The sequence below is a fragment of the Mandrillus leucophaeus genome, unplaced genomic scaffold, assembly GCF_000951045.1.
Source record: "Mandrillus leucophaeus isolate KB7577 unplaced genomic scaffold, Mleu.le_1.0 Scaffold715, whole genome shotgun sequence".
Classification (NCBI taxonomy): Eukaryota; Metazoa; Chordata; class Mammalia; order Primates; family Cercopithecidae; genus Mandrillus; species Mandrillus leucophaeus.
In genome coordinates, this window is record NW_012107753.1 from 625137 (window position 1) to 652871 (window position 27735).

At 38.0% G+C, this 27735-nt stretch overlaps 1 protein-coding gene across 1 annotated transcript in view; it reads right to left on the reverse strand.

The window, feature by feature from the left end:
- TMC1 (transmembrane channel-like 1) overlaps positions 1 to 27735 on the reverse strand; it is a 194757-nt gene that overhangs the window by 5991 nt on the left and 161031 nt on the right. The window contains exons 15-20 of the mRNA XM_011965144.1: positions 24642 to 24770; positions 15658 to 15725; positions 10795 to 11034; positions 5095 to 5220; positions 1535 to 1613; positions 1382 to 1433 (exon numbers count right to left, since the gene is read on the reverse strand). Coding sequence (XP_011820534.1) covers positions 1382 to 1433; positions 1535 to 1613; positions 5095 to 5220; positions 10795 to 11034; positions 15658 to 15725; positions 24642 to 24770 — 694 coding nt within the window. The remainder of the gene's footprint in view (positions 1 to 1381; positions 1434 to 1534; positions 1614 to 5094; positions 5221 to 10794; positions 11035 to 15657; positions 15726 to 24641; positions 24771 to 27735) is intronic.

Here is a 27735-nt window from a genome sequence, read left to right on the forward strand (position 1 = left end):
TTAAGGCTCTGTTAGAAATTGCTGATGCACACACTATATTGTAAATTCTTACCTCTGTATACTGTACTTCTGCATACAGATGTTATGTTAAACAATTACTTCATCCACATGTGACCATCTCACCTCAAAATCAAATGACCCTAAATCCCTCACTAACCTACCCCCGCCCTCACTAAACTTAATAAATGCTGGCATATCCAGTGCATTGTTGGCACTGTGGGACTAGAAGGTGGTGACCCCCTTGGACCCAGCTTTCACTATCTCGTGTGTGTCTATTATTTCTCGACCTGCCGATCTGTCTGGGAACAAAGAGAGAGCCCTGCTGCATTGCGGGCTGCTGGCCAGATCCCGCAATACTGAAGGCTGGCCACAGTGGCTCATGCCTGTAATCCTAATACTTTGGGAGGCCAAAAAGAGAAGATCACTTGAGCCCAAGAGTTCAAGAGCAGCCTGGGTAACTTAGCAAGACCTCACTTCTACAAAAAAATGAAAAATTCGCCAGCCATGGTGGTGTGCACCTGTAGTCCCCACTACTCAGGAGACTGAGGAGGAAGGATCACTTCAGCCTGGGAATTTGGAGCTGTAGTGAGCCAAGAACATACCACTGCCCTCAAGCCTGGGCCACAGAGCCAGACCAGATCTCAAAAAAAATAAAATAAAATAAAAAATAAAAATAAAAAAATACCATTTCCCTATATTTCTATGGTCAAATAAATTGCTATTTCTTAATTAAACCAATTTGAGTGTTTTATTACTTACAGTGGGGACACAGTCCTACTAATATAAAGAGTTTTAAAGTTAGGACTGAGGAAAAAGTTGGAAAAAGTTTTCACTAAAGTTCTTAGGTATCACCTTTCCATGGGGAACTCAAAGCATATTATTAATTTTGGCAACTAGAAGTTGGCTTTACTCTAGTATTTTAAAAATTAAAGAGGTTTTTCAAAAAAGAAAGTTTAATGGATTAGAAAGAGCTTCTGGCAATCAGTGGTGGAAAGCCCAGACGACTCTCTTGGGATCTTCTTGCCATATCCTTCCATGTATGAAAATAGTCAACATGGGCAGGAGAGCATCTGCATTTGTGTGTGCTGTTTGTATATGACTATATGGGGGATTTCTTCATTTTCTGTGCATTTTCAAGGTCACTTTTAAAAATCACTACTGCCAAGTTTACACACCCACATTTTCATTTCTCTTTTTTCCCTCCCAACAGAAAGCAACCAAATCCCCTGAATGTGATGCCTGAGAAGGGCTAAAAAGGTGGAAGGTAAGGATTGTGGAATGACTTGCTCGTGGCAATAATGTCACTCACCATCCAATGGAGAAAAAGCCAAAAAAAAAGAAAAAGAAAAAGAAAAATTACAAATGTAAACATATCTCCAACCTGCTCGTGCAGCTGCCATTTTCTTGTTTCGCATTTTGTTCTCCAAAGCTTGCTACACAATAAAATATAAGGGAAAAAAATTAGATTTCTCAGTGTTTTCCACTACTTGACATTAATAAAGGTAATATTTCTATGAAATAAATTGTATCTTACCATTTTCATCTTCTTTTTTAGATCCAGATTTGCTGCCTTCTGGCCCTTGGCAGTAGCATTGAGATAATAGATGGTTAAACTAAATTAAAAAGAAAAAAAATACAATTTAGGGTATATTTCAGTTCCCCAAGATACTTCTTAAATTTACATTAAGTAAATTATGAAATATCAGCATGGGAATGAACATTAAGCTGTTTTCTACTCTAAATCTCTTGTCTTACAGATAAAAGCTGAGGTTCAGAGAGGTAAAGAGACACTCTCAGGATGACACAGGGATGAAGCTGGGGTGAAGTTGGCAAGTTGGGGCCCAAGGCTCCTGATCCACAGCTTGCTCTGTCTGCTATTTCACACTGCCTAATATTAGCTTTTTCCTGGAAATGTATTAACATCAGTTTAAATCGTAATTGAAAGTAGCATTTTAAATGGATGGCAATGACATTCCAGAGAATGGAAAACCTACTGCAGCTTAGGGAATATGTCGAACAAAAAGGAAAACGACTTTCTGCCTTAAATTTCGTCCTTTGGCCTTTGCAGCTAAGAATATAATCCTCATAGGCACAGATAATGAACATGGAATTTTTTTCGGTAGAATGTATTGTTTGCATTTCTTTCTCCCTCAAAAAGAAAATGTTGTATAAAGGAATATTCTTGGATTTTAAATGACATTTACATTCTAGAAAGGGCAAATTCTAGCCAGACAATTCTGTTAAAAATAAATATGCTTATCTTCACTTAAGGCAAAACGAACAAACAAACAAAGAAAAAATGCAGTAAAAAAGGTAACTTATATCACTCTTTGCTGCAAATAACTGGATATTGAACACATTTCCTTTACTCCCAAAAATGAAAGACAATATCCTTTATGAGCCATCTGGTGCTAGCAACACAATTATTGACATGGTTTGGCAGAGTTTGTTTGTCTCTTACATGAGTGATGGGAGTTTAACTAAAATTACATACATAAATGCATGTAGGGCAATATCTGGCATGAAATAGGCACTCAATAGAAGTGTGTGTGTGTGTGTGTTTGTGTGTGTGTGTGGTGTATTATAAGGATTTTCTCAGAAAAGTTCCTGGATTCAGAGGATGAACTCAAAGATTTCACAAGTCCTTTCAAGTTCCGGAATTCTCTATTTATCCACCATGATTTTCTGCCTTGTAATGCACATTAAACAAGTATTCCTCGCAAATCTTTTTCTAGTCTCCAAAGGAATGAAACTGCCTGCAGAAAACTAACCTGAATTCTGCTTAGATACCCAAAAGCCATCCAGGTTGATATAATAAAATCCACTGGGGGAAATTCAAAATACTAGTACAGTTCTCTAATTAAAGGTAATAAAAAGCTAAGCCAATTGTATGGGCCTCATAAAGCAGAAGAGGAGATCTCAGAATTTGAAAAAAATCTAATCAGTAATAAGCTAAAATCTGGGTTTTAAATCAGAACCTCAGAGCCACAATCAACCTTTCAGTATACCTATTTGACACGTGCATAGGGCCAGCTTTCCTCCAGGCTCTCCAGATCAAAGCAAACTAGGTCCTGCAGGCTGAAGATGACTGCCAGACTGCTTTGTACGGCCCATGAATTAAGAATGGTTTTTCCCGTTTTTTTAATGGTTATATGAGTAATTACTTAATTAATATCCTCAATTTTGCCTCTTGGCCTAATTTGCCTCTGGCCCTCTAATTAGGAAAAGTGTGCTGACCCTGGGTCTATACCATCTCAGACAAGTGGCTTTCAGCCCATCTGAGATTCCCACTGATTCTGATCCCTGTTTGGTGCTGCAAGTGAGTGTAGGAAATTAGCGTGAAGGAGAAGACACGAGTTTAAATTCCCCTTATTAGTCACTTGACTTGGGGCAGAACTTCAATGTGTTATTGACAGTATGATTAATGAAGCCAACTTCTCACGGCTGTTACGGGAATTAAACGAGTCAGTGTGTAAATAGTACCTGAAACAAAGGCAGTGTTAATTCCTTTTAAACACTCTTAGGACCGATTGCTAGATCTTTGGATTAAGGCATTTGAACAATGTCACTCCTTCACTTAAAAATAAACATGTCTCTTAATAAATTAAGAATATGGTAACAAAATCTGATGTTTACATTGTGTGTGTGTGTGTCTGTGTGTGTGTGTTTTAAACAACACCTCACTCATACCACTAAAAGGCCTTGACTCTCAAAGGCCACAGGATACTGATTAACATGCTCTCAGAAGCCACTGTATCATGGACATGTAGAGAAAGAAAATCGTTTCAAAGGCCATCTGGTGAAACATGCTGCATTCAGTAGGTCATTTTCTAATGCATCGGTGCCAGAGATTTACTATCAGATTCTTAATAGCACTCCATTATCAAGGTTATGTAATATATAATGGTAATCTGATTTACTGTTTAATTATCCCCACAGGTTATTAGCTCTCCCTCACAGAAAGCCTCTTGGTATAAAGAAGTGAGCACTGGATTTACTGTCAAAGGATCTGCTTTAGGTCCTTCTGTGACCATTTTACTCTCTCTCTCTCTTGCCTAGAGAAAATCGCTTTCCTTCTTTAAATCAAGTTCTTAGGTTATAAAATTGAAGAAGATAAACTTGCCCTCACTACTTTATGTGGCTTGTGATCATGACAATAACTGGGTCAGAATCCCTGTTCATTTACTGCAAACCACTGGGAGTTTTCTCCCTGAGATTTCCTCGTTTTACCTTTATTTAAATGAACCAAATCCTTTGCATCAACTTTGTTCTTAACGTGTTCCTGGGGTTGTTTAATATTTACCCCCTGACTGAGTGGTGGCAGCTCCAGGCATTCTATGTAGGAGGCACTCAGGGACTGAAAGGAAGAGATGGACGCTGCTGTTGGCTCTTCCACAGCAAGTCTATACTTTTACTTAGAATGTAAGTTTATCTGTGGTGGCCAAGAGTCAGAAGCCAATGAAAGTTATATGAAAACAAAAGTCATCTGACAAGTTCCCCTTTGGAAATCACTTCTGACTTTGAAGGCACAGACTACAGAAACTTCCCAAGATGCTCTGGTCCTCTGATTCTATCATCATGAACATACTGTTATTGACGGCCCTCTAACAACAAGGACAGGGAAATTTTTAAGACCCTTTAAGCCCTTGACCCTAAAATATAGTTTATAGGGCCCCCAAGGGGAATATTAACTTAGAGGCTCATTATTTCTGTATATTCACAGCCATCTGCTTTATGGAACAAGAGGTGGAGGTCGGGCTGTTGGGGGAAGCTCAACGTACCGATTAGATTTAGCATTTAGCATTTATGTTTTCCTTGCTTTAGCTGTTTACGGATAATTATTGTGGTTACTTGGGAACAAATCTTATAATCCTGGGGAAGCAAAGACAGATGCAGATGGCTGTGAATTACATCCAATAGGATCAGAATATGGCTCATGAATTTTAGCCTCTCACCACCATGTAATCAGTGTTGCATTTGGATAGGTTACAGCACAACCCTTAGGGAGAGTGAGAGAGCTGAAAAAGCTGAAATGTAAAAGCAGCCAGGAAGAACATCACAAAGGCTCTTTCTATGAGGAGGGAAAGCACATACACCATCACCAAAATGACAGCAATGACCAGCCCAGGGTTCGAAAGCTGTCTCAAGATCTTCGCCATCCAGCTTGGGAAATCATGCTCCAGCGTCTCTCCAATGACTTCAAACATTCTATTTTTGCCACTGGGGGAATTAAAAAGGGGGAGAGAAGTTTATCAAGAAGGTATGGAAAAACCATGGTTAAAGCAAGAAAACTGGAAATCTTTCTCAATTACTGCTTAGGTCCTCTTTCAGGTTAGGAATCTGATGTTTAGTTACAACTGCTGACACTTTGGCCCCATGTAGTCAATATATGGGTAAGATATGATAAATATGATCCCAATATAAACATATAGTCAAAGCAGTTAGGGAAAAAAAAAAGATAAGACCATCTATCCTCCCTTCTCCAGCATCTCAGGTCATAGCTGATGAATGTGGTTAGAGTGGGGCATTCAAATTTTATGAAATTATCCCTACCCACATTTCATCTTTTTGGGAGAAGATTTTTTTAAAACTGTATTTCTAAGATTTTTTGATTGAAATATATTTTGTAAATAGCTTATAAATCTGCCTCTCAGTCAGCTGCTCTTGTAGGAGAACACTCTCTTTGAGCTAAGTAAACAGTGTACTCAATTTTTAATTAGCCTTGGAAATGAGAACAAGGAATAGCCCAGTGGAATAAAATCCACATATAATCCAATATCTCTTTCCATGCAATAGCTTCCATCTTATTTTCCACCAGACTTCCTTCATCAGATATGTTAATAGGTAAGGTAACCACACCGAATCATGGGTTCTTTCCCTCTCAGTTTCTTCTCCTGGACAGGCCCTAATGAATACCAACTTAGCTCCACTGCGCAGATCCATGAAGGCAAGTATCAGCTCCTATAAACTAGAAAAACGAGAACAGGATGTCTTGACTTACTAAGGAATAGCTAGAATTGTACCATAATATTCATGATATTCATTACACCATTGTTTTCTCTGTATATGCATACTGATTTTACTATGAAAAGATGCAATTTTCAGAAGAGATTTGGGTTGGGTTTCACCAAATTGTACGCATCATCAGAATAAATGTTGGTGCAACATTTAATACAATGTTTAGTTTTGCTTTTGTATTTTAATCTTTAAGCACTTTCAACTACTAAATAACGATGACACACAAGTCCCAGATGATGGTTTTTTTCTCCTGGTCTAACCAATACTATCTTCCAGCAGACAGAGCGACTCCAAGTACTTTGTCAGTAGTCATTGCACTACAGAGGTACAAGGTTTGCTTCACAAATTAAAGATCTACACACTAATTTTCAACACTTATGATACATAAGAGGGAATGAAGCTTACAAGCAATATAAGATTATAACTCCCTATTCCAAAAAGTTTTATTTTTCACCATTCCATTCTAATTGTTCATACCCCTCAACAGCCCCAGCCAGATGGAATACAGGATAAGCAGATAAATTAAAAGTACCAAAAAAGATAAGACCATCTATCCTCCCTTCTCCAGCATCTCAGGTCATAGCTGATGAATGAGGTTAGAGTGGGGGATTCAAATTTTATGAAATTATCCCTACCCACAAAGGCCTTCTCAGCATTCAGTGTGACCCAAAGCAAAGTTACTAGGTCCCTGGGGATTCTTGTGTACCTTTTTCAGGTCAGGCTTTTTACCAAAGAAAGGAGTCCAGATATCTTAATTACATACAAATTATGGAAGCATCTACAAATCCCTGGCAATGCCTTCTCCTGCCAGGTTAGCCAAAGTGTGCTATTACACAATATTCTCAGAATTATTTTTCCAGTTGTCTGTGTCTATCCATAGTCCTGCTGTAGGCATAGCACCACTCTAGATTAGAACAGCTTATGAAGAGGTCTTTTTTCCCAGCTGGGTGGTAAGTGCCACAGGACCAGAATCAATGCTTAGTGCATGGACTTACCCCTGCGTCTCCTCTAGTGCTTAGTGCACAATAAGCAGTCATTATTCATTCATTCATTCAAATTATTGACCAGCACTTTACTGTGTCTAGACCCACAGAGATGGAAATGCTCTATCCCCAATCTCTGGAAGTCAGCTAAACTACTAAGAAAAATAGATGCATAAAGCATGATTGCAAATGAGCAATATAATAGCAGCGTCACAATATAATTTTAACTTTTAATACTAAAAACCTGCACCTAGTATACTGATAGCAACACAAGGCAGCCAAATGCCTAGACAGATAGGGGCAGGTACCTGGTGAAATGCCACCTCCAAGCCAAAGACAGTTTAAAGCCTGAAAGCCAAACTCCAAGTTAAATCCTCAGACCGGATTGAGAACTTGTCTTCCTGTTTGGTGCACTTTCCTCTGATTCATCCCCACCCTTCACCTATTTTACATATACCTACCCTTTCCTAATTGGTTTTCTACACTGTCATGTCTACCTTTGAGTGATGTCTTCACTTTAACCTTTTTTGCACACTCACAAACCAATCAGCACACACTGTCCATCTTGTGCCTATAAAGACCACAGACTCAGTTGGTTGGTAGAGGGTAGAGACAGCCTGACTTTAGGGAAGAGACAACCTGATTTTGGGGAAGAGGACCTTCTCTTCCTGGCCCCTCTCCAGCTCCCCTCTCTGCTGAAAGCCAGTTTCATTACTCAATAAAATTATCCATCTTCACCATCGTTCAATAATCCATGTGACCTCATTCTTCTTGGACGCTGGACAAGAGCTCGGGGCCCACTGAATGTGGGTACCCAGGAAAGGTTGTCACACTGGCCCTTTGCCTTCTATGGTGGAGGGCAGCTGCCCCACGTGATGAGGCAAGGAGCCAACTGAGCTGCTAACACACTGCCATCCATCAGGCTGAGGATGGTGGGACTCAGGAAGCATTGTAACACTGCCTCTGGGGCTTCGGGGTCATAGGCACCCTCACTTGGGCACCGTTGCATTCTCCTCAAGGTGACACACCTGGTCTGGCCACAGGCCCCACATGGAGCTTGCTCCTGTGTCAGTGCCCGGTGTGTCTGGCCAGATCCCGCACTCGCTTGCCCACATGCTTCCTCCCACAAGGGGTTTAGCACAGCAGGGCGAGTAGACAGGGTGCCCTCTGTGAGTCCAGCGAAGGGGCTGAGAAACATCCTGTGTCAGTACAAGCTCAGTTATGAAAAATTATGTGTAAAAGGCAAACCAGAATATAAAATGCTAAAACATTGTTATTTCAGGTTTTCAAGATTACGGACCGCGCTTCTTTTCATGTAAAAATATTTCTACAATGTTTAGGTTTTCTAGCATAAACACATATTATCTTTGCAGTAAGATGAAAATACATGAAAAAATAAAATTGTCATAATGTAAGCAGGGATGTGTATAAAAACCTAGAGAACTATAAATCGTTCAGAATTATTGACATAGATGGGAGAAAACATCAAATGTCAGGAAATGCTATAGAACAATTAGAATTGCCTTCATCTGGACATCAAATAAATAGTTTTTAAATTGTCAGCTATTTAAGACAAATCCACTTACTAGCCTATTGGAATAGTTTCTTGGAAAATTTACCCTCTCTAGCCAGGTCTTACAAAACCAGACAAACTAGAATATCTCATCACATTGCTTTACTGAACGGATAAATGCACTATAGCCATCTTACCTGAAAACTTCCCTACACTGGAAAGCAACTAGCCATCACTGTGTTACCTCCAGTAACTTGGTTCAAATTTATATTTCCTAAATTGCTGTTTGCCCAGGATCCAGATAGAGTCAGACAACCTTCGCTAGGAAGGTTAAGCAAATCACCTAAAACTCAGGTTTCATAAAGATGACATGCTATGAGGTACCCACTAATACAAGCATTCTCACCTCATTTCTACAGCAGGACAATCCTTTCAAACTTTTAAGTCCAGACAAATAAACAATGTAAACATCCTTTGGCTCCAAAGTGAGGAAACTGACATGAAAAAAAAAATCTAAATAGCATAGAGATACCCCTTCCCAGTTGTGTGAATAATTTGCAATTAACTAAAGCCTTTGAATGGCATATTTCTTGAATTTTGTACTCCGAGATTGGTTAGGGATTTATTGAGACAAATGTCTCCATCAAGACTGTAATTTCATATTTAGTCTCCAGATGTCACTGTCTGCATTATTTATTTCAGTCCACTTGGAAACACACACACACCCACCCACACACACACACACACAATGGAATTAACAGAGCTTCTTAACATCAGTTTGATGAGTAGATAGAGCTCCAGCTAGTTTAACTCAATCAGCTGGCTTAACATTTTCTTGTTTTCCGGCAAAGCAATAACTCAGACTACTGTTAGAGTGAAAATGTCTCTTATATACTTAGTCTGTCGGCAATGAACCTTTTGACTTTAATTAAATAACTTAGATCTGACAACATAAAGGGGGAATTATATGTGGGCATTACAGCATCATGTATATCATTCACATGGCTTTTTACAGTCTCATTTCCTTCACTGAAAAGGAGAAGCAGTTCAAGTGCATGCTGGCCAGTGACTCAACACGCAGAGATTTTTGGGAGAACTTGTGGTAGATTCATTTCTAAGGCCCTTTAGGGAAAGAAACCTCATCCTCCAGATGCCAGGGACTTAGTTTTCTCATACGTGTCATAGAGAGAAGAGAGCTCTGTCATAGAGAACTGTAGAAATGTATATCTCTAAATTGGATCAAGGAGCTGTTGTGACTCTTGATTCCTGACTTGAATGATAATTGGGAGAGAATATATATGTGGAACAGCCTTAATTTTTTTCACTGGCATGTGGCAAATTGGATAATAAATTGGCGCTCTTTATGCTCATTAGTATTTAGTAATAATTCTCTTTCCTAGGTAAAATGTGGGGTATTCTCTCTCTCTCTCTCTCTCTCTCTCTCTCTCTTTAAGGTAGTGATGCACAAGAGAAGTAGTGAGAGCTGACCATGTCTGGATGTGATGGCCCAGAGTCAGGCAAACTCACATCCAAACCAGTGTCATCAGACCTTGCTCTTACCTATTCCCTAAGGTGGAAACAGCTCAGATTCACCATACATATTTTACCCAGGCAGAGCCTGGAAAAGTATAAAGTATTTTCTCTTTTATGATTCCCAAATGAGGAAGTAGACAGAACTTGCCAAAGAATCTCCACGTCACCTATTGAACCTGAATACCCAAGGGATCTCATTTCTTTTTTTTTTTTCCTTTTTTTTCTTCTTTCTTCCTTCCTTTCCTTTCCTTTCCCTCTCTTTCTTTCTTTCTTTCTTTCTTTCTTTCTTTCTTTCTTTCTTTCTTTCTTTCTTTCTTTCCTTTTTTTTTTTCTTTTTTGACAGAATTTTGCTCTTGTCCCCCAGGCTGGAGTGCAGTGGCCCCATCTCAGCTCACTGCAACCTCCGCCTCCTGGGCTCAAGCGATTCTCCTGCCTCAGCCTCTCAAGTAGCTGGGATTACAGGCACCTGCCATCTCGCCTGGCCAATTTATATATTTTTGTTAGAGATGGGGTTTCACCATGTTGGCCAGGCTTGTCTTGAACTCCTGACCTCAGGTGATGCACCTGCCTCAGCCTCCCAAAGTGCTGGGATTATAGGCATGAGCCACTGCGCCCAGCCGGGATCTCATTTCCACCAACCAAAAATGCCATTGTTCGGGGAAAAAAAAATAGCTTATACAATGAATGGCCATTCCCACTTCCATCCCTGAAAGAACATCATGCCTGAGTCAAATTTCAAAAAGAGACCTGAAGGGACCACAATCAAAAGATGGTGGGAGGGACACGATCATGTACAAGACAGGCATGGTGGACAGGAAGAGGATGAGCAGTAGCATGCCCAGGTAGAAGTTATTCGATCTGGAAGCTTTGAAGACCCTGGCCTCAGGAACATTGCAGCACATAACGGCCCAGCACTGGAAGTACATGGATGTGTGGAGTCGAAGGATATTGATGCCTGGGAGGCTGGGAGCAAAGAAGGAGCCCATCCTAGAAAGAAAACAGAACTCTGCTCAGTTTTGAGTCTTTACTCCATAGCAAAGTCACACTGCTCCTGTTTATTTGACATCAGGCTTCTTTTCCAAAGGCAGAAAATACACTGCTACTTTCAACCACACAAACCCTTTTCATAAATAAACTGCACTTATCTATTTCCAACTTCTAAACACATTTTGCCACTTTCCCCATTATTGTAGGAATTGCATATCATAATTATTTCATAGAAAGAATGTTGTTAATTAACTAAACCTACTGTCATTAGTGAATTTAAACTACAACAGGGTAAACAATATTTACAATTGTTTTACTTCTTTCTTCTAATTCTAAAATAAACTTTCCCCAACACTTATACCATTGACTAATATATCTATAAATATAACTTGTTAAAAATAATTAACCCTTAAAGTCACTTCTACTCAAATAAACTGCACATTTGAATTAATCACTTTTGTAATGAATAATTGATTTTTGCTTAATGACAGGAGGTCAAGGTTGCAGTAGGCCATGACTGTACAACTGAAAAAAATTTTTGCTTAATGAAAGAAAAAAATTAAAATAAATTTTCTCTTTCTGATGTTGATCATTTTCTCTTTGTAGGTGATCTGGTGTTTTAAAGCCAATTGCAATGATGTATTTATGCCTCCTAAAATAGGGTTTTATTGAAAATGTATAACTAGATTATAGGTTTTTGAGATGAAAATTCCACACATTTATTTAAATTTAGTTTATCTGTTTACTTTCTTTCTGTAGCTTGTCTTGGGAATTCTCTGCTTTGTGCATCTGAATTTTTATAAGTATTTTAAAATACTACTTTTAGGTAGGAACCGCTTTGGTGTGGTCACTTTTACTTGATGGCTTAGTTGATTACTTCAACAAAATAAGTTTCACTCTTCTTGGATGAGAAAATTCATTAGCACCATAAATCAATACAAATAGCATTGTTATTTCAAAATCAGAAGAAGATACATGTGCACTTATTTTAAAAATGTAAGGGGAGCCCTGTCTTTTAAACTGTTCTATCTATAATGAAGCCCGCAACATTTCTAACTAGGATTAGCATTTTGTTCTCCCTGAATAGCTGTTTAGCCAATCCAATGTAAATTTGATTCATTATAGAGACATTTTTAATTTAAATGAAGAAATTAGTTTCCGCTATAATTGAACTTTTGCCAACCCAGTTAACTCATTTCTTTGAAAAGTGGAATATTGTCACAATTTGGGCTGTCTTGTTGACAAGATTTCAAGCAATAGATCTGAATGATATTTTACCATAATGAATTGAACAAAGACTTTGTAGGAAGTTAAACTATTTTTTTCTAATGGGGGGATAGATTTTAAAACAATACAGTATACTTTTGTTACAGGACAGAAAGAGAGAGGGAACGCCAAAAAAGTGAGCAAGTAAGCAAGTGATAGTCCCAGCTAATGGGTTAGAATTGCAAAGCACCAGATTATATCCCCCAATACCAATACTTGTTGATGTAATACACTTTGAGTCTTTCTAAAAATCAGGTGGCGACATCACTTGTTTTGGCCAATAAAGCAGGAAAAGAAATTAGGCCCTTACTGCTGGGTAGAAGCTTTAAAAGCCCTGTGTGGTTTTTCCTTCTCTTCGTTCTCTGCTAGTGTGATAGCAATGTTTCAGATGGATCCTATTCCATCAGTCCGGGTCTCTAAAGCGAAGGTAAGCTAAGAAGAGCAAAGCTCTTCTTCCACCCCACATTGAACATGTTCTTTTTATGAGCTGCTAAGATTTTGAGATTGTTTCATTGCTGCATAACCTAATCAATTCTAAAACATAATTTTGCACATAATTCAAAATCGAGACTTGCCTAAAACCACATATATTTGTACCTATATACACGCACATTGTTTGTAGGTATATGCTTATTATTTGTGCATGCATCTATAAATAAAATTCAAAATTTCAAAATAAATATCACAAAGACATTTTGAACAAATAACTCAAGAGCCATAACCTAGAAAAATAAGTCCTGGCATAATAATATCTGAATCTTAATGCTCATCCTATCTTTGCTCATGAATCACTAATCAGCTCGGCCTACTAAGTCCCTTACCCAGGCTTGATCCCGTCATCTGTCAGTAAAAATCATTGTAATACTTTAGCATTATAAAATGCTTTTCTTCCAGGAAGATCAAAGAAAATGAAAGCTTCTTTTATTTAACTCTCCTTATTACTTCAGTGACATGTACATGTCAGGTAAATTATTCACATCCGATCAACTGAGAAGGTGAGAAGAAAAAGGTGATAAACCTGGCCAGAGGGTACCCAATGAAGCAGTGTTGGAGCAATGTCCAAAACTCATTTTCTCTCTCACTGTATGTTCTGTGCCATTTCTCAATATCCTGCTATGATCAAGATATTATGTGCTTTCATCATTTAAAAATATTACCACAGAAACCATCACGTGTATTTCAAACAGTAAGTGTGTAAATAAAGGTTACTGAGCATTCAACCAAATCATAGCAAAATGGATTTTATCTATAAATGTTGATGTTAATAACATCTGCATAAGTAACCTCCACTACTCAGCAATTCCTAAAGCAGTAATTCAATGTCTCCAGTCACAGTCCAATGGAATTGAATACAAAATCCCTGTACCTTTTTAATTGTTTCTGTAGAAAATGGTTAAGCTCCGGCATTATATCCTCATGCTTCACAAAATAATGGAACAATTGTGTGTGAGGACCTTTGTGCAGAGTAAGCCTACTAATTTTACATTACACCTGCCCCACACCTCCCTCTACATGACATCCCCCTCCCTCATCACCTTCCTAAGGTTAGGAAAAGAGTATCTGTGCCAAGCATTGACGTGAAGGTGAATAATAGAATAATGGTCAGTTTGCTTCTGGAACTTTGGAAAGTGTGTAAATATCTCTGTATACTCAAAAAATGCAATCCCGTTCTAATATGCTCTTCAAACTAGCCAGAAGCAAGCCTGACCACTGTCTGAAGAATTAACAGACAGAAAATGACAGTGCAGAGATTCTGATAACGGATCTGCCCATGAGAGAACTGGAAAAACATGTTAGATATTTAAGAATTTCAATACGAACAGTAGTGGACAAAAATAGTTGCAAAATCACAAGTGAAACCAATCAAGACAGCCATTATAACAGGTTTTCTGACAATAAAAACAAATTTCTAGGCCAATCTGTTGTCTTAACTCTGAAAGAACACAATCGACGTGCAGCATATGTCTGTGTGAATGGTAACTACGAGGCTGAGGGATTTATGACACTTTGTGTAAACGCCACTGATAGAACAGTGGCTTCTCCGTACTCCCATAGCCATATAGCCATTTTCTGCCATGACAGCCAATTGAACTCCAGGAAATGAAAACTCAGAACCCACAGAAGCTGCTCCCTTTACTTTCGTGTCAGTAGACATTCCTCCGGCCACCTCAACTTTCCTCCTTGCTTGGAAAATGAAAGATACATTTCCTTCCTTAGTGAGTCTGGACATGTGAGTCATACTTGGAAACTTTGGAAAGGGGATAAAAATTAGATTTTTAAACCTACCTGGCAAAGGAGGAAACGATATTTGTATAACATCTTTTCCATATTGATTTACCTAGTCAGGCACAGGAATTTAACAGTCCCCATGGAAAGATGATGGAGCCCTTGAGGGTGGTCTTTATGTGACAGAAGCAAGACAGTTTTAGCATTTGCAGACGGGTCCAGTGTCTGTCAGCACCCAAAGGTTTAATAATTCAGGACAGCTCTATTTGTACAATATATGAAACTTGTTCAAAAACTGAGTCTATACTTGTACTTGTGAATAGGACAATGGTATGGTTGGTAGCATAATATTGTCTTAGGCACATATACCCAGGATAAAGTAGCCTTATTGTAACTGCTTATAGGCTGGAAATCTGAAGTGACAGATTTTCAAGACACGTGGTCCGTGATTCAGCTCTTAAACTCAAAAATGATTTCTACTGTATCGACTCATCTTAACCTGTCAAGTTTATAGTGAGAATGCTTTTATTTGATAAAAGATATGACAACCCTTCACACATCAAAAAAAAAAAATAGTAATTCTGATGTGCCAATGGCCCGATTAAACAAGTTACAAAACGAAGATCATATTTTAACTTGACCTTCCTAATACACGTGTTTCACCTCTATAAACTATTGGATTTGATAAGGTATTATTTTTTAAAGTAGCTATAAGTTACATTTTAAATAAATTTAGTAGTGACAAGAAAATAAACTCGGTCTCTCAGAAAGGCCTTATGTTAATTTATTTTGTATTTAACATGTGGTAATGTAATTATTAATGTTTTAATATTAGATCCTGGTGTCACAAAATATAAAAATATAGTCTTCAAATAAATCTGCCAACCAGAACACAGACTCCCATTACTTGATGAAGGAGTGCCTTGCAAAACAGAAAGACACCTTTGATGACTGACATTTAAGATACGAAAAAAAAAAAAAGGAAACTATGTACAGGCATCCATTTCACGAAAGTAAATATGGAGTTAGACACCGATTGTGTTCTCCTCTAACACCAGGATTCAATGCTTTATGCCAAAATAACCTGGGAGGCTTTTCTGTAAGTGATAAGCTGTCCAACAGCTGGCCTACCAGATCATGCCTTGGTTGAAGATCAGAGCGAGGACGTTGCCACTGATGTCGAATTCGGTGTATGAAGGCTAGAGGAGACACAATGTTCATTGGATTAGCATCTCATGTGGTCAAAACTGAAAGGCAAGTGGTTCTGCATAGGCATGGCTAGGGTTTCAGCTACTTCCTTGCAGTAACAATAGCAGAATAATCACTAGGATAAGTAACCGGAGATAAATAAAACAAAGAAAGCACCTTTTTATTTTTTTTAAACATGGTGAGACTCATTTTTAAAGGCTGTCATTCAATGCTTTGAAAGTGTAGCAGGACAGGCTCTCCTATACACTGCTGGTGAAAGTAAAAACTGTAGCAAACTTTGAGAAAAACAATTTGACAATGCATATTAAAAGCTTTAAAAATCTTATTCTCTTTGACTCTGTAAGAAAACTTCTAGAATCTGTCTTAATAAAATTATCTGATGTGATGATAAACTTTAACAAGCAATGATGAAACCATGTAAGTGTTGAACATTAGTCACGTATATACAGTATATTTATACGATGATATATTGCAACAAATTACAATCATTTTGAAAGAATATTTACATACATGAGCAAAAACTGTGCTCTAATGTTAAACAAAAAATATAAAGTCACACATTAATCAACTATATGAAACGACACACCAAGACTGGAAAAGAATCAGCAAGATAGTCATACCTTATATGTGGGTGATGGACTATAGTTTTCCTTTTCTTTTTTAAGTTTTGCATATTAAAACTTTTTTCAACAAAATTGTGAATTAACTGTAACATAAAATAAATATAGCAAAAAATATATATAACAAAAGCTTAAGAAGTTATTCAGTTGAATGTCCAGTCTCCATGTCTAGGATAATAACCTTCATGCTCAGGGCAGCAACACTAGGCTGCTTTTTGTGCAGAGGAGCCACAAAAAAGCAATAGGATGGAGGTGGGAAACTGTGATAGGGTGGCCCATCCAAAGGTTTCCTGGTGATGCATTAGGCATCCTAACAAGAGGTTCTAACAATGGAGTTAATGCTAACTAGCAAGGGCAATAAAACTGGCTTTTATTTAATTTGGGATAGAGAATCAGAGGAGACTGACCAATTGGTCATAAGGGAATAAGAGAGCAGCAAATATGAAATGAGAGGGCCAAGAAGACCATGAAAAAGAGACCAAGACACTCGCAGGTTCCTAGCCCTGCTCAGATTCTGTTATCTCCAGGTGTGCTTCAGATCACACATATCCCCAAAACAACTCCCTCCACAACACACACACACACACACACACACACACACACACACACAAAGATGACTCAAGAGAGCCTCTGTTCCTCCCAAACCCAAGATCTCAAAAATATATTTGTAAGAAGATAGAATTGGTTCCTGATTTGGAACTCCAACAAAACCATTCCCAACTTTCAAATGCTTGGCCTCAAGAGTCTCATGAATCCAGGCCTCAACTTCATCACTTTCCTAAAAGGCAGTATTACTCTCCTATTTGACTGAACATAGTGACAATCTGCCTTGTAACAGATTCAGGGAAAGAACAGCAAGTATGGCATAACAGGAATGGTTAACCCTCAAGGTAAAATCATAAGATGATACATAATGAAATAACAAAGAGTCCTGTGTATTAAACAGAACAAAGATGACCTGGATAACTGCAGTATCATTCTAGATACTGTTGAAGGACAGCTACAAAGTGTTTTGCTAGTTTACAGATTTTCTAGAAGGGCAATGTTCACAAGAGACAAAAAGGTTTGGTTGACAATTTTTGTTCTGAAATCAGCAATGAAAAAAAATGTGACCTTCATGGAGAAAAATGAATTGTTTCTTATCTGGAGAACATTAACTCTGAGTCTTTTTCCTTCTAGGGGAGTGCCCTGCTCTGGATGATCTTCAGTACTTTTCCCCTGGAGCCCTGTGTGATCACAGAACACATCTGAAAAATGCTCATTTGGGTGGCCTGTGCCCACCTGTGGCCTTGGAACAGCCTTTCTCTATGTCAGTTTAAAAATCAAATCTTAAACCTTTGCCTCCTTAGAATGATGTCATGAGGTAGCCCCCCAAACTACTGAACGTGGGAAAAAGCTCAATGTTTTAAATGTCTATTTTCTTCACTCTCTCACGAGCACATGAACCTCCAGAAGGTCATTGGAGATGAAATATTTTATAACTAGTTGACTAGAAAAGCATGAAGGACATCCTAGGGTCCCTAGCTTTCTGCCGTGTTTGCAGCAGAGACAGCTGGAGGAAAAACCTCCTTGATCTATAAATTGGTCTGATGCAGAGAAAGGACATAGGGTGGCCATACTGGAACAAGTGGATTTGTAGAATAGACATTTGACTGGGATTCAAACCTGAATTTTAGACGTCACTCTACCATTTCTTAGCTAGGTGGGCTGGGCACGTCACTTATCTCATTAGGCTTAGTTTCCTGACACATAAATCAATAAAAATGAACTAGACCAAGGGTCAGCATACTAAGGCCCATGTGCCAAATCTAGACTGCCACCTGTTCTAACAAATAAATTTTTGTTGGAATACAGCTATATTCATTCATTTAAATATTATCTATGACTAGTACTAAAACAACAGAGTTTAGCAATTATAATAGAGACACTATGGCTTGCAAAAGCTAAAATACTTACTATCTAGCCCTTTACAGCGAAAGTTTGCCAACCTCTGAACTAGTTCATTTCTAAGATCCCTTTCTAGTGTAAAAATATGTTACTGGTTGAAAATCAGACCCAGTTGTGAAAGAATTGCTTCTCTGTAAACACCTTAGAAATGCAATTTAACTTATGCAATAAACACAGAAGCTCTCATTTTAAAACTAAAACATATGAGAAGGCAAAAAACTACACATATGTAGTATAAAAGTCAGTGCCCATTGTTTTAGAGGCAGGCTTTTTTAAACATTAGGTTATATTACATTTTTAATTTTTAAAGCAATACTTTAATAAATATAAATCAATTTGCAATATATTTTGTCTGTCTCTAAAATAGAAAAAACTCAAAGGTAAAAGATGGTTAGGGAAAAAGAAAAAAACAGATTCTCTTGAACTTTGAGATCATAAAATTATTTGAATGAGATAAGTGTAATACATTCACTAATGACTGCTCATTCCTGGTAAGATTGTTGGGGGCCAGCACCAGAAAAGCCCATGTGGATTTGGGCTAAAGTCTATCATAGTCGACAGATTGGAAATGATGTTGTTTAATTTTTGGACCTTTGCTCGTGATGTGCTAGGTCAGTCACCCACCTAGAGGGAAGACATGTGGTGCTCACTGGACAAAGAAAAAGCCTGAGACTATCCCTTCTCTCTCTGCAAGTTTCATTATTTGAGGCAGATTGCCAACCTGTGGATAACATGAAAAGCAATTCAGGATCTCACAGAGAATTAATTCTGTCTTGGCATGAGTTGTCTGACCTTCTCCACATAAATCCCATTTCTCACAGCTGGAATCACTCTGCTTAGAGCTGCAAGCTGGTCTGGGCTGTGGCTCCAGAGCAGTGGCTCTTGAGTGTGGTCCTCAGACGAGAGTCAGCAGCATTACCTGGGAACTTAATAGAAAAGCACATTCTCGGGCCTTGCCCCAGATCTACTGAATCAGAAATGCTGTTTTCACAGGTCCTCAGGGGATTTTGACGTATGCTCAAATTTCAGAAGCACTGATCTAGGACAAACTCTAGCCTCGTCTGCTAGGATGATTGAACACTTGAGGCTTTGTACTTCAACCCTAGTTGAGAGTAGGAGCCTGTTAACTGCAGACAGATCCTGTCCACGTATTCAAGGAACACTTAAAATGCAGTCTGCATTGTTCCTGTTCCCATGTTCTCAACCCCTTATGGGATGCTGATGATTTCTTCCTGACTCTTTATCATGCTACCTTCCCGAACTGATATATAGTATCTCCACGTTCCCAGCTACAGAACCATTGATCTTCTAATTCTGTATCCCAGTTCATTTGCTAACTCCATTCTACCACAGGTAGCCTGCCTAAGCCTAGGAACACTTTGAGTTCTAAAAGCCATAGGTTTAGTGCATTAATGACTCAAGTTTTGGCAGAATTTTTAAAATTTCTAGAGTCAAGCATTACAGTGTACATTCAACATGATGGAAATTTGGTTGATGGGTTTGAAGGAGATGAGACTCGAATTTCAGGCCTATCTCTACCACTAACCAGCAATGTGTCTTTGAGCAATTATTTAACATCCTCTAAACCTCCGTTTACTGTAAAGTAGGAACAATAATACCACCTCACAGCATTGCTGGTGTGATCACATGGAATAATATATGTGAAGTATTTTGTAGAGTTTCTGATACATAGCTGTAAATAAGCAGTACATTGCTTATTGTATATGTACGATCACATGGAATAATATATGCAAAGTACATTGTAGAGTTTCTGATACATTGCAGTAAATAAGTAGTACATTGAGATGTAACATAATACAATGTAATATGATTGGGAATCCACTCAGGTAGTCAGTCAATTATATGCCTCTTATTTACGGATAATCTTGAGCACCCTTCATCAGACTTTAAAGCAGTCTCCCATTGCTGTTCCGCTCTCACAAGTGAGCAGGGATCACCTGAAAAATGCAACTGTGAACACCATGCTGAGTTGATTGAACATTCCCTTACCCCATCATGCCCTGAATCTAATTCTATTTCTTCCTGAATATTCTTTACTTGCTTTGTTGGTAAATAGTAAGAATGGTGTCAACAAAAACTGAAGTAAAGATAAAGATATTCTGCATTGAACTGTTATAGAAAACCCAGAGTTTACAAGAGGCCACACTTTGTATTAAATTAGAGCAGTTAAAATCCTTCCTAGGGACAAACTATTCTACTCCCCATGAACTCTTCTGAAACACTGAGAACTGTGCTCAGAGAAGCCTTGGGAGATATTAACTTACATTACATTAACTTACATTGGGGTAGCAATCTGCTCCAAGCCAGAAATGTTCCCACCTTAGTTAATCTCCATAGGTTTGTTGTGATAACACTATGACCATAAATTTATGTCTTGAAAAATATTCACAATCCCTTTTACCCCAACTTACTCAGATAGAGCCAGTATATAATTCAGTACATTTAACATAACATTTTTGTCCAGAAGTGTACTTCATTGTCCTTATTATTCTCTGGCTACATAAACTTAGGAACCTCATTTCAATTCACAGATGCAATTTTTCATATGTTAAATACAAGCATTACAATTGCTTGTGTCAAAATCCACCTAACTTTAGCATTCTATAGATCTCTGAATCTAATGCTGAAATCTGCAGAGTTTCTACAGAGGCTGTTGTAATAAAAATGAATAGACTTTTTTAAAGCCCTCTTCTGTGACTGAGCAATTCAACTCAGAGAAATTTATCATAAGAAAATAATTTATGCATCCACTATGATTTATCTATGAAGATACTTATTTACAGATATAATGAAATGTCATCACACTTATTATCATAAGAATAATTAGACAGTTCAACTTAAAGCAAATTAAAACTAATTAGATTAATTACACTACACCCACATACAGAATATTATACAACCATTTAAAAGGTATGTGACAAAACAACAGTTAATAGTATTGGGAAATGATCACTGTTAGGTAAAACAAATAAAAGCAGGTAATCAGTCTACTATCTATCTGTTTAAACACATACATATATACATATACAAATGTATATATGTGTATATTTATAAAAATCTATGTTACTATATATAAATATGTAGTGCTTGTTATCTAATACTATTTGATTCAACAATCCAAATAATCTCATTAGTGGCAGAGATTACATATGATTTTTATTTTCATATTAGCTTCATTATATTTTCCAAATTTTCTACAATAAACTGGCATTATTTTTGTAATTCAGAAGAAAAAAATGTGCTTTGTGTGTGTGTGTACGTGTGCGTGCATGTGTGTATCAGAAAGAATCATGTTTTTATATTTTATTTCTGACAGAATTCTCAAGTATCTCCTCTGCCCATCTCAGGTTGTCCTTCCCTTCATGACAGGTACTTTCTGAAACCATATTGTTGATTAGCAGGTCTAGGAGAATAGCAGAAAAACATTCTTATCAGCCTTTTCTGCTCTAAAACAGCCTCATTTTAGTTTTTTAAATTTATACCTGGATTGTCCATACTGTCTAGCTCTGGGACCCTGTCTTATACTTGTCCCTCCACCAGGAACTCTTCCTTTCATCTCTTGAAATCCTGATCATCCTTTAAGACTTAGTTCAAATGTCTCCTCCTCCGTGTCTGCATTTCTACTGATGCACACCTGTCTCTCTCTCTCTCACACACACACACACACGCACACACTTTCTCTTCCAAAGGGCCATATAATTGATTTCTCTGTTGATATTGGGAGTTTGCAAGAGAAAAGAGTGGTGAAGAGTATGAGGAACTGGAGAATGAATATCTCAACTGCAGATGGTGGTGGTTTCTCAACTCTAGCCAATTTCTCCCTAGTGGGAATACAGACTTAATTTTGCCAGCCTTTCAAGAAAAACAAGAAATCCATGTGTTTTTATGTAAAAACTCTCATTTTAAAATATTAGCTCAAAAAAAATGAAACAAAAACAAACACCACCACTGGGCATACCACACAAAAATAACCATTAGCTGAATCCACCCTGCAGGCCACATTTGCAACCTCTACGTAAGTCTACATCTTCTACATCTCTGCATTCCTTTACCACCTAGCACAGAGTTTGTTCATAATGGCTTGCACCTAGTAGGCCCTCACCCATGTAAGCTACCCATTTGGTAAGTCAATGACAATGGGATCTACATCAAAGATTCATCATCCATCATTAATGTTTTAACACTTGTTTTGATTCTGACAGAGCTTTTTTGAGCCTTCCCAAGGTAACGTGGGAGAAAATTCCTTCTCTGTGACCTAAAACGGGAACTTGTCTTTTTTCCTGTACTTTGTACTAACCCAGGAACACTGTCAGCAGTCAATAAATAATAAATTACAGTCATTTAATTACAGCTTTTATGCATCCAGGTCATGTAATATTGACTTCCTATTTGCAGTCAGGTTTTCTGCCACTTAAGAAGAAAGCAGCCAAGGGATAAAAGGTAAGCACAAGCCAAGCAATAGTCTAAGGAAGAAATGGCAATTTTTATGTCTGCCTCAGAGGAGCTGAATCAGGCAAGGAAAATAGAAATGAAACCAAGCCAGCTGAATATCTCATAGCAAAGAATGGGAAAGCAACACAAGAGCATCCTGTATCTATAGCCATTACCTCACTGTCGTTCACCGAAGAGCATTACCTAACTGCTTTTGGCCAGTCCGAGGAGGCACTTTCAATGAGGGTGATGGAGATGACCTCATAAAAGGTACCATCTCAAAGTCAGACAGCCAGACAGACCTAGCCTGAAATCTTGAAAACAGTCCTAACTGTAGGACTTATCCAGAGACTAGAGGGCAAGAGATAAAAGAGATAGAAGATCAGCTATAAAGGATATTCCCTCGCTGGTGAGGAGAGAAGCATTACTGGCTCAATAACTCAAAAACATTACACTAAGACTCCATGGGCACATGCTTCGAAGGAGGCAGAGTTCTGGCAATAGACAGTGCTGCTTTGATGGTGCAAAAATGAGGAGGTCCAACATTCAAACAGCCAGTCAAGACATGATACCTGCTACGTGACTCACACAGTTCAAATAACAGAGGTCAGGGCCTCTGTTTTCATAGAGTATCCATTCTAACAAAGGGAGATAGACCATGAGTACATTTTACAAGAGTAATGTCAAATAGATGCACATCTTATGAAGAAAACAGAACAGTGTGTTGATATAAACAGTGCCTGATTAGCTACGTTAGAATAGGTGGTCAGAGAAGAGCTCTAAGGAGGTAACACAATAGCTGAGTCTTTAATGACAAGAAGAAACCAGCCATTCCTAGTTCTAGGGCAACAGCACCCCTTGCGGGAGAAACAGCAATTACAAATGCAAGGACCGTCTTGTGTTTGAGCCTAAAAAGCAGCCCATGTTTGTGAACTTTACAAAGCAAGAGCAAAAGTGGTAGCAAATGACTTGAGAAAGAAAGAAAAGAAGCAGATCATCCAGGGTACTGAAGGCCTAGAAAGGGATTTGGAAATCATTCTAAGTACTTGAGAAGTCACTGGAAGATTTTAAGCAAATGAGTACTACCAACCCCCCAGGTCATATTTTCCGGGATGACTGAAGCCAGTTTGACTACAAAGGAGGACAGTGGAAACCAGGCGACCTGCTAGTCACTGAGTGATGACTGTGCTGTTGCCCTCAGACTTTGTTGGGGGACCTGCGGTTGAGCATAGAGGGAAAGCTGGTGATGGAGTCAGTACCAGTGTGGTTCTGAGAAACCCGAGCCATTGTTTCAGGAAAAGAAGCCGTCCCTTCCAGAATTCAGCTCCACCACTGGCCAGATGCATGACAGCAAACTAGGCCTTCCTTGAGCTTTCTGCAGTCTCTTGCGTGTGTCTCTGTCAAGCTCTTATTAGACTGTGAACTTTGTGAAGCAAGTACCATATTTATCAAATCCTTTTATCCCCCCCCCCATCTACTGCAGAGTGACTGGCACACGATAGTATCCAGGAGTTTAGTAGAATTCAAAGGCATCATAGAATATGCAGTTGATATTAGCCACCTTTCCCTGCTTCTAGAAATGCTAGTAATTTTATAGGGAGAAGGTGGGCTACAGGGCCAAGATTTACTGAGTTCAACATTTCAACTAACAAGTTGAAGTCCATTGCTTTTGCTATTTTGTGCTAATTTTACTAGAATATTGTAAACCATGATACTCAAGTCTGACCTTCTCTGCATTATAAATGTACTCATTGGTCGTCATTTATTGGCACCTAAAAAGGTGATCCCATCCACTAAACTCTATGATGCCTTTCTCCTATATAGTGTGCATAAATGATGAATTACAAAGGAAAAACCTTACAAGAGCAAAATTAACATCATACTTACATATCCGTACTCCAAGTCCCAGCACCAGCAATAATTGCAAAACCTCACAAAACATGCCCTTAGAAAGTCCCCGATGAGGATTGTGACGTAGGTGGTCAGAACATCAGAGACTGTCAGCCGCACAAACTCCTGTTGAGATATTATCTCTATTAAAACACACAGCTCTGTCTTCAAATGGTCCTAGTGTTGGTATTAAATCTGTCATGTTTCTAAAGAAGCATTGGCTTGAAGACTGCAATTAATGGCAAAAGAAGAAAACAACTAGTCATATCAAGTAAATAAAAAATATTTCACCCCGACTTTATTACTTTAAAAATAATTATTTCCCATTTACTAAATCAACAGTTTTCTTCTTACTGAGAAATGTTATGAGCATAATACAAGAACCAAAAACAGGAAAATATTGGTCACACAGCAGTTTAAAATTTTATGTGGTGAATAGCACTATTTACAGACTTGAAAGACAAATGTGGAAAAAGTGCTTGCAACATATATGATAGAGGGTGAGTATTGTTAACACATTAAAAGCTTTTACAAATCAGTATGAATATAGGTGGGCAATCCAATAAAGAAATAAAGAAACCAGCAAAAGTCACAAATTAAAAATTCACAGAAGAATATATGCAAATAGTCCATTAAAACTGAAAAATACCTAAACCCCACATAATAAAAATGCAAATGAAAGCAATGAGTTGTTGCCTCACAGAGTGATAAATACAAAATCCATGCTTCTTCATATTGGTGAGTATGGTGAACTAGCAGGAGCATAAACTGATGGGGAAGTTAAACTGGGCACAACGTTGGGAAGAAATTTGTTAAGATCCATCACATTTTAAAGTGTTTGGAGCTTGACCAAGAAAATCCACTTTTAGAAATGCCTATGACAGCAATATATGCACACGTGCACAAATCTATACAGACAATCATGAAAGTACTGCTTCTTCCAGATTAAAAATGGAAAAATTCAAATATGCTTGGGAGACTAATTAAATAAAAGAAATTAAATGTCTGCACAATGGTATATTGTAAGCTCTTAAAACAAAATGCTATTGTGATGCTGGATATATAACTGTGAATATATTAGAAACCCACTGAATTGTGTATTTTTTAAAATTTTTTATGTCTTCTCTTTTTTTTATTTTAACTTCTGGGGTACATGTGCAGGTTTGTTACACAGGTAAACATGTGCCATGATGGTTTGCTGCACCTATCAACCCATCACCTAAGTATTAAGTCCTGCATGCATTAGCTGTTTTTCCTGATGTTCTCACTTCTCCCTTACCCACCACCAGGCCCCAGTGTGTGTTGTTGCCCTCCCTGTGTCCACGTGTTCTCATTGTTCAGCTCTCACTTATGAGTGAGAACATGTGGCGTTTGGTTTTCTATTCCTGTGTTAGTGTGCTGAGGATAATGGCTTTCACCTCCATCCATGTCTCTGCAAAGGACATGATCTCATTCCTTTTTATGGCTGCATAGTATTCTTTGGTGTACATATAGCACATTTTCTTTATCCAGTCTATCATTGATAGGCATTTGGGTTGATTTCATGTCTCTGCTATTGTGAATAGTGCTGCAATGAACACACGTGGGCATGTATCTTTATAACAGAATAATTTCTTTTCCTTTGGCTATGTACCCAGTAATGGGATTGCTGGGTCAAATGCTATTTCTGGTTCTAGGTCTTTAAGGAATTGCCACACTGTCTTCCACAATGGTTGAATTAATTTACATTCCCACCAACTATGTAAAAGCCTTCCTATCTCTCTGCAGCCTCACTAGCATCTGTTGTTTCCTGACTTTTTAATAATCACCATTCTAACTGATGTGAGATGGTATCTTACTGTGGTTTTGATTTGCATTTCTCTAATGATCAGTGATGTTGAGTTTTTTTTCATATGGTTGTTGGCCGCGTGAATCTCTTCTTTGAGAAGCGTCTGTTCATGTCCTTCACCCACTTTTTAATGGGGTTGTATGTTTTTTCTCGTAAACTTGTTTAAGTTCTTTGTTGACTGTGGGCATTAGATCTTTGTCAGATGGATAGATTGCAAAAATTTTCTCCCATTCTGTAGGTTGTCTGTTCACTCTGATGATAGTTTCTTTTGCTGTGCAGAAGCTCTTTAGTTTAATTAATTCCCATTTGTCAATTTTTGCTTTTGTAGCAATTGCTTTTGATGTTTTCACCTTGAAATCTTTGCCTATGCCTATGTCCTAAATGGTATTGCCTAGATTTTTTTCTATGGTTTTTATAGTTTTGGGTTTTGTATTTAAGCCTTTAACCCATCCAGAGTTAATTTTTGTATAAGGTGTATAGACAGGGTCCCATTTCAATTTTCTGCATAGGCTAGCCAGTTTTCTTAGCATCATTTATTAAACAGCGAATCCTTTCCCCATTGCTTGTTTTTGTCAAGTTTGTCAAAGATCAGGTGTACGATCTTATTTCTGTGTTCTCTATTCTGTTCCATTGTTCTGTCTGCCTGTTCTTGTTACTATAGCCTTGTAGTATGGTTTGAAGTCAGGTAGTGTGACACCTCCTGTTTTGTTCTATTTGCTTTGGATTTTCTCAGTTATAAGGACTCTTTTTTGGTTCCATATGAATTTAAAAATATTTTTTCTAATTCTGGGAAGAATGTCAATGGTGCTTTAATGGAAATAGCATTGACTCTATAAATTATTTTGGGCAGTATGGCCATTTTCACAATATTGATTTTTCTTATCCATGAGCATGGAATGTTTTCCCATATGTTTGTGTCCTCTCGGATTTCATTGAGTAGTGGTTTGTAGTTCCCCTTGAAGAGTTCCTATCTGTATTCCTAGGTATTTTATTCTTTTTGTAACAATTGTGAATGGGAGCTTATTCGTGATTTGGCTCTCTGCTTGTCTGTTGTTGGTGTATAGGACTGCTTGTGATTTTTGCACATTGATTTTGTATTCTAAGATTTTGTTGAAGTTGCTTATCAGCTTAAGAAGCTTTCAGGCTGAGATGATGGGGTTTTCTAAATACAGGATAATGTCATCTGCAAACAAAGACAATTTAACTTCCTCTCTTCCTATTTGAATGCACTTTATTTCTTTATCTTGCCTGATTGCCCTGGAC